Source organism: Lonchura striata, chromosome 28, assembly GCF_046129695.1.
Source record: "Lonchura striata isolate bLonStr1 chromosome 28, bLonStr1.mat, whole genome shotgun sequence".
Lineage (NCBI taxonomy): Eukaryota > Metazoa > Chordata > Aves > Passeriformes > Estrildidae > Lonchura > Lonchura striata.
In genome coordinates this window covers 7453005-7464565 of record NC_134630.1, presented here as the reverse complement: position 1 = coordinate 7464565, position 11561 = coordinate 7453005, and the positions used below count along the sequence as shown (strand labels likewise).

General features: G+C 57.8%; 1 protein-coding gene and 1 long non-coding RNA gene across 3 annotated transcripts; one reads left to right on the top strand and one right to left on the bottom strand.

The window, feature by feature from the left end:
- Positions 1–232: 232 nt before the first annotated feature.
- LOC116184534 (uncharacterized) lies at positions 233–1324 on the top strand. Its single transcript, XR_004149290.2, has 2 exons — positions 233–450; positions 839–1324. It is a non-coding gene; the product is annotated as an uncharacterized LOC116184534 (long non-coding RNA).
- Positions 1325–2707: 1383 nt separating this feature from the next.
- Positions 2708–11481, bottom strand: ARMC6 (armadillo repeat containing 6). Of its 2 annotated transcripts, none has more exons than XM_077788864.1 (8): positions 11398–11481; positions 10045–10174; positions 9583–9662; positions 8044–8602; positions 6627–6772; positions 5958–6089; positions 5377–5514; positions 2708–3246 (listed from the first exon to the last, which is right to left on the bottom strand). In XM_077788864.1, exons 2-8 carry the CDS (start codon positions 10163–10165, stop codon positions 3034–3036), a joined length of 1389 nt encoding a protein of 462 aa, XP_077644990.1. In that variant the 5' UTR covers positions 10166–10174; positions 11398–11481; the 3' UTR covers positions 2708–3033. The 2 variants fall into 2 exon arrangements, with proteins under 2 accessions (XP_077644990.1, XP_077644991.1); XM_077788865.1 differs by lacking the exon at positions 11398–11481 and adding an exon at positions 11140–11191.
- Between the last annotated feature and the right edge of the window lie 80 nt (positions 11482–11561).

The following is an 11561-nucleotide window of genomic DNA, read 5'->3' as shown; positions in this document are numbered from 1 at the left end:
CCCGACCGGCCCCACCGGGACCCCGACCGGCCCCACCGGGAGCCCAAAGAGCCCCACCGGGACCCCGACCGGCCCCACCGGGAGCCCAAAGAGCCCCACCGGGACCCCGACCGGCCCCACCGGGAGCCCAAAGAGCCCCACCGGGAGCCCAAAGAGCCCCACCGGGACCCCGACCGACCCCACCGGGACCCCGACCGGCCCCACCGGGAGCCCAAAGAGCCCCACCGGGACCCCGACCGACCCCACCGGGAGCCCCGGCCAGTGCCCGCCCCGAGGAGCGACGATCCCGCCCGGTTCTACCCTGCAGCACCGGTGCTGGGCACGGAGATGCCGCCCGAGCACAGCGGGGAGCGCCCGGGGATGCCAGCCCGGGGATCCCGCCCGGTTCCGCTGTGCAGCGTGGTCCGGGTGTGCTGCCCGGTGCCCGGTGCGCAGCTCCAGCGAGTCCCGGTGAGAGCGAACGGAAAGGAAATCCCCCGGTCTGATCCTCCCCCGGCCTTTGGGGCTGCCGCTCCCCATCCCAACCCCAGCAGAGGCAGAGCTCGGGAGCCACGGGCCGCACCGGAGGCGCTGCCCTCGGTTCTCCCGGTCCTGCCCTCGGTTCTCCCGGTCCTGCCCTCGGTTCTCCCGGTCCTGCCCTCGCTTCTCCCGGTCCTGCCCTCGCTTCTCCCGGTCCTGCCCTCGCTTCTCCCGTCCTGCCCTCGCTTCTCCCGGTCCTGCCCTCGGTTCTCCCGTCCTGCCCTCGCTTTTCCCGGTCCTGCCCTCGCTTCTCCCCGGTCCTGCCCTCGGTTCTCCTCGGTCCTGCCCCCTTTCACCCATCCTTGCACCCTTTTACCAGTTCCTGCCTGCTTTGCCATGAGGAACGGGGCCCTTTCAGCCAGCTGGGCTCAGAGCAGTGAAATCACCATCACAGGGCAGTAAAATCACCATCACGGAGCAGAAATCACCATCACAGGGCAGTAAAATCACCATCACGGAGCAGTAAAATCACCATCACGGAGCAGTAAAATCACCATCACAGAGCAGAAATCACCATCACAGGGCAGTGAAATCACCATCACGGAGCAGAAATCACCATCACGGAGCAGTAAAATCACCATCACGGAGCAGAAATCACCATCACGGAGCAGAAATATCACCCAGCCCTGCAGCCTCTCCTGCTGCACGGGGGGAGGAAGCTTTGCAGAACACCCTGACCTTTGCGAAGTGGGGCTGCACGAGGTTTTACTCACCAGCTCAGCACCCAGGTACCTCCCAGCACTTTGCTTTTCCCGCCACAAAAATAATAATAAAAAAACCAAAAAGCTCCACAAAGAGCCACCCAGCCCTGGAAGGTTTAGTATGGTTTTATGTAAGGTCAGCACTTCTACAGAGAATACCACATTAAAAACATCCATTCATGGAACCGGGGCTGCCACAAAAGCCTTGGGGTGAGACTTCAGAGCCTTTCTGAGCTCTGCCCACGAGGTTCTCGGTCTGTGACTACAGTGAAAGCACCCCTGGGTCCAGGGAAGGGCTGAGGGGTGACAAAGGCTGGGATTCCGGGACTGCCGTGCTTCCTGCAGCCTGGAATGCTTGCTTTGGTCTCACTTGGGAATTCCCACCCCACTGCTGGTCCCTGCCCTGCTCCTCTCACTGAACTTTCCTCCTGGATGCCAATAGCTCCTTTGGGTATTATCCCAAATCCTCACTTTGCTCTTTTGGGTGTTTTTTTGTTTAAAACGTTACGCTGGAGGAAAAATCCCAGACAAAGCAGCGACACAAGAGTGGGCTCGGCAGGAAAAGAACAGGGCAGCAGGACAGAGAGAGCACACTGACAAACGCTGGGATTCCTCCTCAGCCAGAGGAACAGATGGGAACCAGCAGCCAAATTCTGAAAGGACAGAGCTCCAAACTCTGGAGGACAGAGCCAGCCCTGCTCCAAACTCTGGGCAGGACAGAGCCAGAGCTGGTACCAAACTCTGGCAGGACAGAGCCAGAGCTGGTACCAAACTCTGGAGGACAGCCCTGCTCCAAACTCTGGAGGACAGAGCCAGCCCTGCTCCAATCTCTGGAGGACAGAGCCAGCCTTGGTACCAAACTCTGGCAGGACAGAGCCAGCCCTGCTCCAAACTCTGGAGGACAGAGCCAGAGCTGGTACCAAACTCTAGCAGTACAGCCCTGCTCCAAACTCTGGAGGACAGAGCCAGCCTTGGTACCAAACTCTGGCAGGACAGCCCTGCTCCAAACTCTGGAGGACAGAGCCAGAGCTGGTACCAAACTCTGGCAGGACAGAGCCAGAGCTGGTACCAAACTCTGGAGGACAGAGCCAGCCCTGCTCCAAACTCTGGAGGACAGAGCCAGCCTTGGTACCAAACTCTGGAGGACAGAGCCAGAGCTGGTACCAAACTCTGGAGGACAGAGCCAGAGCTGGTACCAAACTCTGGAGGACAGAGCCAGCCCTGCTCCAAACTCTGGAGGACAGAGCCAGCCTTGGTACCAAACTCTGGCAGGACAGAGCCAGAGCTGGTACCAAACTCTGGCAGGACAGCCCTGCTCCAATCTCTGGAGGACAGAGCCAGAGCTGGTACCAAACTCTAGCAGTACAGCCCTGCTCCAAACTCTGGAGGACAGAGCCAGAGCTGGTACCAAACTCTGGCAGGACAGCCCTGCTCCAATCTCTGGAGGACAGAGCCAGAGCTGGTACCAAACTCTAGCAGTACAGCCCTGCTCCAAACTCTGGAGGACAGAGCCAGGGCTGCTGTCACCACGGGGTCAGAGCAGTGACAACAGCCCTGTCCTGCACGCCAAGGATGCCAGGGGGGAGCAGATCACCTTCAGCCATGCTGTGATCCAGGGAATGATCGGCACACAGAGCTGGTTTGCAGCCCGTGGATGCAGAAAGCCGTTTCAGCTGCAGCTCCCCAGAGAAAAGCTCCCTGCAGCTCCCGAGGCGGGCGTTTGCTGCGGGTGTTGCACAACCGCCCACGCCGCTCCCACCGCTCCAGGGGCTACGGACACTTGGGCTCTTCCCTGCTGGGCTCAGACGAGCCTTCACTGGGCCAGGCCGCCCTTCTGGCCCGTCCAGAGCTCCCGCAGCTCCACGTGGCAGCCCAGGTCCCTGAGGGCGGCCCTGGCCACGTCGTCGCAGTCGCGGTGCAGGGCGCGCGCCTCGGCGAGCAGCGGCTCCGCGCCCATGGCCAGGATGGGCCCGCGCAGCTCCCGGCTGCGCGCCACCAGGTTCCGCAGCAGCATGCACGCCTGCCTCTGCGTGGGGGAAGCACAGGTCAGCGGGGTCCCGAGGGGAGCACAGGGGGCAGTTTTGGGCTTTGCAGGGAGGTCAGAGAGTTCCTGAGGGAAGCACAGGTCAGTGGGCTCCTGGGGGAAGCACAGGTCAGTGGGATCCTGAGGGAAGCACAGGTCAGCGGGGTCCCGAGGGGAGCACAGGGGGCAGTTCTGGCCTTTGCAGGGAGGTCAGAGAGTTCCTGAGGGGAGCACAGGTCAGTGGGATCCCGAGGGAAGCACAGGTCAGTGGGATTCCGAGGGGAGCACAGGTCAGTGGGATCCCGAGGGGAGCACAGGTCAGTGGGATCCCGAGGGAAGCACAGGTCAGTGGGATTCCGAGGGGAGCACAGGTCAGTGGGATCCCGAGGGGAGCACAGGTCAGTGGGATCCCGAGGGAAGCACAGGTCAGTGGGATTCCGAGGGGAGCACAGGTCAGTGGGATCCCGAGGGGAGCACAGGTCAGTGGGATCCCGAGGGAAGCACAGGTCAGCGGGGTCCCGAGGGGAGCACAGGGGTCAGTGAGTTCCTGAGGCAGGCCCAGGGGTCAGTTTTGGCCTTTGCAGGGAGGTCAGAGAGTTCCTGAGGGAAGCACAGGTCAGTGGGATCCCGAGGGGAGCACAGGGGTCAGTTTTGGCTTTTGCAGGGAGGTCAGAGAGTTCCTGAGGGGAGCACAGGTCAGTGGGCTCCCGAGGGAAGCACAGGTCAGCGTGGGCTCCCAAGGGAAGCACAGGTCAGCGGGGTCCCGAGGGGAGCACAGGGGTCAGTTTTGGCCTTTGCAGGGAGGTCAGAGAGTTCCTGAGGGGAGCACAGGTCAGTGGGCTCCTGAGGCAGGCCCAGGGGTCAGTTTTGGCCTTTGCAGGGAGGTCAGAGTTCTTGAGGGGAGCACAGGTCAGTGGGATCCCGAGGGAAGCACAGGTCAGCGGGGTCCCGAGGCAGGCCCAGTGGTCAGTGGGCTTTGCAGGCAAGCCCAGAGGTCAGCTTTGGGCTTTGCAGGCAGGCCCAGGGGTCAGTGGGCTCCTGAGGCAAGGCCAGCGGTCAGTGGGCTTTGCAGGCAAGCCCAGAGGTCAGCTTTGGGCTTTGCAGGCAAGCCCAGGGGTCAGTGGGCTCCTGAGGCAAGGCCAGGGCTCAGTTTTGGGCTTTGCAGGGAGGTCACTGGGCTCCTCAGGCAAGCCCAGGGGTCAGTGGGTTCCTGAGGGAAGCCCAGGGGTCAGTGTGGTCTCTGCAGGCAAGCCTAGGGGTCAGTGGGTTCCTGAGGGAAGCCCAGGGGTCAGTGTGGTCTCTGCAGGCAAGCCCAGGGGTCAGTGAGGTCCTGAGGGAAGCCCAGGGGTCAGTGTGGTCTCTGCAGGCAAGCCCAGGGGTCAGTTTTGGGCTTTGCCAGGAGGTCACTGGGCTCCTGAGCCAAGCCCAGGGGCTTTGCAGGGAAATGCAGCCATGGAAGGTTTTGGCATGCACAGAGCAAATCAGCTAAAGAGTATTTCCTGAGAAGTCCAAATGTGAGATGCTGCAGAGCGACTGCTCCCTGGAGGAATAAAATCTGTGGATGTTTTTCCCTGTTGAAGTTTAGACAACCAGAGCTCTGTGCAAATCTCCAACACCAGCCAGGCAATACCAATTAATTCTTAAATAACACTAAAAAATTCTCCAGTGCAGCAGCCCTGCCTTTCCATGCTGTTCCAGGCACTCAAACTACTCCTTCAGAAATTATTTTATATTTTTTAATCTGTGGAAAGCACCAAAGTGGACACAGAACCTACTGAAACCTGCAGGAGAAACCAGAGGGAATTTTTTTGCCATGCAGGTGGTTTGTTTGACTCTGGAGAATGGATGGCACAGGCTGGGCTGGAAAGAGCCCATCCTCTTTCTGAGGAAAAGGAATGCCTGGAACTGTGGCATTGCACAGTTTTAAGAACCTGCATTCAGGTGGATTTGAAAGCTCAATTCAGTTTTGCTCTGAGCAGCTCAGGGTGACAAATGCAGAGGGGCTGCACTGAGCCGCTGCATTCAAAACCCAGCAGGATTTGATGAGTAAAAGGGGGGAAAAAAATCCCAAAAACCAGATGAACACCCCCAAAGCAGCCCTGCCAGACTCGGCAGGGGCTGTGAGGGGCTTACCTGCACAGCTGCCTCTCCTGGGTGAGCCTTCATGGCCTGCAGGGCTGCCAGGGCCCCGCCGCCCTCCACGATGACGCCGCAGTTCTCGGGCTTGCGCAGGGCCAGCATGCACAGGGCTGCACAGCCCTGCTCACAGATCTGCAACACACAGGCCAGCACCTCACTGCCTGCACAGCTGCCCTGCAGCCAGACCACAGTGGGCTGTCTTCCCTTCTGGGGCACTTTTGGAGCTGGTTTTATTGTTTAAATTAAAGTTTCTCCCGCTGCACGTAAAGCAAGGGGAGGGTTGGATAATGATCTTGGAGATAATTCCAACCTTCATGACTCTGTGTTTTGCACACCAGAGTGTAAAACACCATCCCTGCTAACCATCTGATTCAGGAATAAGAAAAATAAACCAATACAAGGTGGAACACCCCTAAATTCACACAAACACTCAATGCTCCACAGCCTGGTGCTGGTGCTAGAGGTTTCCCCGTTCCCAGCCGCTCACACGCACACACCTGCAGCTCCAGCTGAGCTCCATCCCCACCCAGAGGAACTCCCAAACCCTGGAGGGTGCCAGGGGCACCCGGGGGTACCTGAGGGTTGCCCAGGTGCCGGTTGATGGCCAGCACGATGAGGTCGGCGGCCCCGGCGCTGACCACGGCGTCCTTGACGTCGTCGTTGCCGGCCACGGCGCGGAGGACGCCCAGCGCCTGCCTGACCACGTCCTGCCCGGGGAAACAGCAGCTCAGGGGCAGCAGGGAGAGCCTGAGGGCTGGCAAAGCACAGCCAACATCCCCCCACGCCACGAAAACGGCTGTGGAAACCATCAGCTGCAGCAACTCCGCCCTCGGGCGCTTCCTCGCCGCACCTCCGAGACCTCTGCCAGGTCTCCACAAAATCCAAAATTCACACATCACCCTCTGGGACTTGATTTTAAGCATCCTTTGTTTAAAATCTCTCTGGTGGAAAAACCAAATAAATCTTGGTGGAAAATAAATTTTGGTGGAAAACCAAGCATTCAGCTTTTTCTGGGAGCAGGCAGAGTTCTGCTGCTGGAAGCTGGAGGACACAGGGATAATTCTGAGTAAAAAAACTCACAAATTTTACCTGCAGGGCATTGAATTCTGCATGTGTAGGGTGAATAGGGATCAGAGGGGCTCCAACCCTGATTGCACAGGCTGAGGCTCGCTCGTGAACACGAACCTCGTTGCTCAGGATGAGAAGTTCCCCCCAGCCCACTCCCAAAACCTCCCAGGGCTCACCGGGTGCTCCATGCAGTCTGCCAGCAGAGTCACCATGAAATTCAAGCCCCCAAGGTCCACGATTTCCTGGCAGAACTCGTTCCTGACAGCGAGGCGAGAGAGGGTGGCACAGAGCTCGCTGAGAACCCCGCAGTCATCCCTGAAGGCTGGAGCAGAGAGGGAGGCAGTGAGGGAGTCGTCAGTGCACGGTGAACGTGCTTTACTCTGATTAATGGCACAGGAGTTCATTTTACAGATCACAACAGCAGGGTGACACCTGCTTGCTCTGTTCCTAGCCAGGCACAATGTCTTCTCTGGGTAAGGAGCACCTGAGCAGAGACAACAGGGCCCTAAACCTGTAAAATGCTTCCTAAATACAGTGAAAAACTGCTCTGATCACCTCACTGCTCCACGGGTAGCAGCACAGTGGCATTTTTGGCTCTCTCAGGCCGCATTTTATGGACAGAATTAAACAACCCCAATTTGAGTGACAAATTCTTGAATCACCTCTGAGGAGCTTCAAGTTATGACAATGGGAGAAGAAATCACAGGTGATTCCTGAGACAATGGGAGAAGAAATCACAGGTGACTCCCGAGACAATGGGAGAAGAAATCACAAGTGATTCTTGAGATAATGGGAGAAGAAATCACAAGTGATTCCTGAGACAATGAGAAGAAATCACAGGTGATTCCCGAGACAATGGGAGAAGAAATCACAGGTGACTCCCGAGACAATGGGAGAAGAAATCACAAGTGATTCTTGAGATAATGGGAGAAGAAATCACAAGTGATTCCTGAGACAACGAGAAGAAATCACAAGTGATTCCTGAGAAGAAATCACAAGTGATTCCTGAGACAATGGGAGAAGAAATCACAGGTGATTCCCACGAAGAAATCACAGGTGATTCCTGAGACAATGGGAGAGGAAATCACAAGTGATTCTTGAGATAATGGGAGAAAATAAATCACAAGTGATTCCTGAGACAATGAGAAGAAATCACAGGTGATTCCCGAGACAATGAGGAGAGAAATACCAAGTGATTCTTGAGATAATGAGAAGAAATCACAAGTGATTCCTGAGACAATGAGAAGAAATCACAGGTGATTCCCGAGACAATGAAGAGAGAAATACCAAGTGATTCCTGAGATAATGAGAAGAAATCACAAGTGATTCCTGAAAGGAAATCACAAGTGATTCCTGAGACAATGAGAAGAAATCACAAGTGATTCCTGAGAAGAAATCACAAGTGATTCCTGAGACAATGGGAGAAGAAATCACAAGTGATTTCTGAGACAATGAGAAGAAACCACAAGTGATTCCTGAGAAGAAACCACAAGTGATTCCTGAGACAATGAGAAGAAGCCACCAGTGACTCCCAAGCCAAGAAGAAAGCCCAGTGCCTGCCCAGCAGGACCAACACCCGCAGGCCCGCCGTACCTTTGGCAGCCTCGATGAGCACCCTCAGCCCGTCGTTCTCCAGCACGATCATCCTGGCGTGCTCGTGCGCGTGCCCGAAGGGCACACGGATGTCGTCGTCCAGCGTCACGGCGCGCAGGGCGGCGGCGGCCACCCTGACCAGCTGGGCATCGCCGCCGTGCCGGGCGACGGCCCCGGTGAGCAGCGGCAGGACGCCGGCCCCGACGAGCTGCTGCCGGTTGCGCTCGTGGCGGAGGCAGGCGTGGCGCACGCAGCGCAGCGCGGCCGGTGCCGCCGGCCGCTCCCGCAGGGCCCGCAGCAGCAGCTCCCGCCCCGGCGCGTCCAGCAGCTCGGGCTGCCCGTCCAGCAGCGCGGCCAGCGCGGCCAGCGCGGCGGGCAGCGCGGCGCCGTGCCCCTCGGCCAGCCCGCAGGCCGCCAGCAGCGCCGGGTAGGCGCCGTGCCGGGCGGCCAGGCAGCGGCACGCCGGCTCCTGCTGGCACTGCGCCGCCAACGCCGCCAGCAGCTCGGGCAGCCGCGCCGCGTCCTGCTCCGCCACGGCTCTGCCCAGGCTCTCCAGGCTCTGCGGGACACACGGGGTTACGGCGTTGTGTGTTCGGTGTATATCCCCTCGTATTGGTTCATCCCTCTACAGCCCCTCTTTGTGCCTGCGTCATCTACCCCAGGTTTCCCCTCCTTTGCCCCCGAGAGCCACTCCCCTGTCCTTCCCCCGTTGGCTGTGTGGTTTTCCCCATCCTCTCTATATCTGGCTGCTCTGGGCGGGCCTCCCTCTCTTTCTCCTTCGAAGCTGGATGTGGCTGGGGACCTCTCCAGGCTCTCATTAAACTTTGGAACTAATCCTGAGGGAGAGCGCCTCTTTCCTTTGCTTGTGGGACCAGCTCGTCTTTGGACTCACAAGGGAGCTTCTCCAAGCCCCCCGGGATCCAAGGAGAAGTTCCTTCCCTCTGCCTGCCTCGCCCCACTGCCCAGCTGGCCGGGCTCCACAGGGGTTTTGTCCCCGTGGATTCGAGGGAGGGACGCAGCATTACAGGAGTGACAGCAAGTGACAGCGAGCTGGTCATTGCGAGGCTGGAAATCAGGGTGGTGCAAAAGGAGCAGGGACAGGGGCTCCTCTGCCACCTCTGGCACAGCCCCAGCGGGCTCTGGGCAGCACCCTGCAGCTCTGCAAGCACCCACAGCCGGGCTGGGCTGAGTGGGACTGATCCCCAGCCTGTCCCCAGCCCAGTGCCACGTCCTGTCGCTGCTGGGCAGCTCCAGGGCAGCCCAAACCTCCGTGAGGAAATCCCTCCTGATGTCCCAGGAGCTCCCCTGGCACACCCTGAGGCTGTTCCCTCCTGTCCTGCCCCGGGAGCACAGCCTGACCCCGCCTCACTCACACAGGAAAGTGCAGGGAGCTCTTGGAATGTACTTCCAGAAAAAATGGGATTAACTGCCTGGAGAGCTCCCAGAGAAATGGGGCAGAGGCAGAAGTTGGCCTAGTACTCCTATTGTTATTATTATTATTACATAACCCCAAGAGAGAGCAACAATTTGAGCCCCTACCAGCAGGATTTGATGCTTTTGCCTCTGCCCATTCTCAGAGACAGGACGCACAGCTTTCACAATATTGCTCAGGTCCACACCTAAAAGGGGAAATAAAACCAAGTTGAATATTGGTTCCAGGATAATTAGAGTCAAATAAACCGTATTAGTTCCAGTTCTAGGGAAAAGCTGCCAAGGTAACCACAGAGAACAAAGACGAACTTGTGAAGATGCTGAAGTGATCAGGGTCAGATTCTGCCTGGAACAAAGCTGGATGTCATTTGAGGGGGGAAAAAATAGAAAAGAACTTAATTTCACTGACCAAATTTTGCCCTCCAGCTTCCCTCTAAGCAGTTTTGCAGCCATGATTAACCCACAGATGGTTGGGCATTAACTGAGCATTAATGGTGCCTGTGTTCCACTTCACAAAGGCTCCTTTGCAGTGCTGCAGGACTCCTTTAAACCTCCGAGATTTTCAGTTACCTTGGGACTGGAACTGCTGCACCGCCTCCCTCACGGCCTCCTCGGGCTCCATCTGGAACTCGGTGATGTTCTCCTGCACCGCCTCGTCGAACGTCTCCTGGGCGATCTGCCGGGAGCCCATCTTGTGCCACTGAAAAGAAAACGTTGTAAAATCACGGGGTTTAGGGTTAGCAGGAAAATTAACCTTGGCAGGCCCTGAGAAAACACCCTGGGAACATGTAGGCCTCGTACCTGCTGGAACTGCACCTGTGTAGCTAGTACAGGATAAACGATGTAATTGCTAGATATGATGATTGTTTAATAATTAAATATAATTACTAAATAATATAATAATAATATAAGCACAATAAATAATATTTAATAATAAATAATGATAAATTATAATAAATAATAAATATAATCATGAGAAACTGTGGTCCGAAGCTTAAGAGACATCATGAGAATCTCATGCTTGAATAAAGTCACTGTATACAACAGAACAATGTAAGTGTGAAAAATGCGTATTTTATGATTGGCTTTTTGCACGTATTACAATGAATATTGTATGCGCAATGTTAGAAAGTTATGCTGTATTAATTCTCTTAAGTAGTGCGTTAAATATAGCTTTAGGTTCCAACATACTGTTAAAATAGAGACTATGTATGTGGGGGAAGTTTTTTTTTAGGAATAGGATACTCGCTTCAAGGAGCACCTAAATGAGTTTAATCATTCAGATAAAAGTTCTATAAGGATATAACACAAAATACGTTCAGCTCGAGAGCCGTGTCGGAGACAAAACCTGAAACAGCATCAACGACACCCAACCGACTGCCGGGCTGATTCAGCGGGGAAAACGCGGCCGGGAAGAGGAAGAAGGAGATATTCCAGCAGCATTTAATGGATTTTGTGCGATTTCTGCACCGTGAGGCGGCTCCCGCTGCAGCGCCGAGGGCGCCGCGCCCGGCCCTCAGCCCGCCCGCCCCGCTCCGCTCCCCCGGGCACCCCGCACCCCTCGGCGCTCCCGGGAGGCGGGGAGAGCGCCGGGGAGCACCGGGGAGCGGCGGGGAGCGGCGGGGAGCGGCGGGGAGCGGCGGCCCCGCTCCCCTCACGACCCACCTGCGCGGCCGCCGCACGAACCGCGCGGCGCCACCCGGCCCTACCCGGCCGCCGTACGCGCGCCCCGCGCATGCGCCCGCGCCCAAATTCGCGCCGCTCGCCCTCACGCCTCGCGAAAAAGAGCGCGGGGGGGCGGCACCGCGCATGCGCGCCGCTCCCGCCGCCGCCGCTCCCGCCGCTCCCGCCGCAGCGCGCCCGGCCGCGCCCGGCTGCGCCCTCAGAGCCGCGGGCCGCTCCCCTCGCTCCCGCCGCGCTTACCGGCAGCGCGCCCGCGCCGTTAGCACCGCCCCGCTCCCGCCGCCGGCGCAGGGGGATGAGGCGGCGCCGCTCCGCGCAGGCGCGGAGGCGTGGTCAATGCGTGAGGAGGCGCGGCCCGCGCGAAGGAAAAGGCGTGGATATGCAAATCAGAGACGAGATTATGC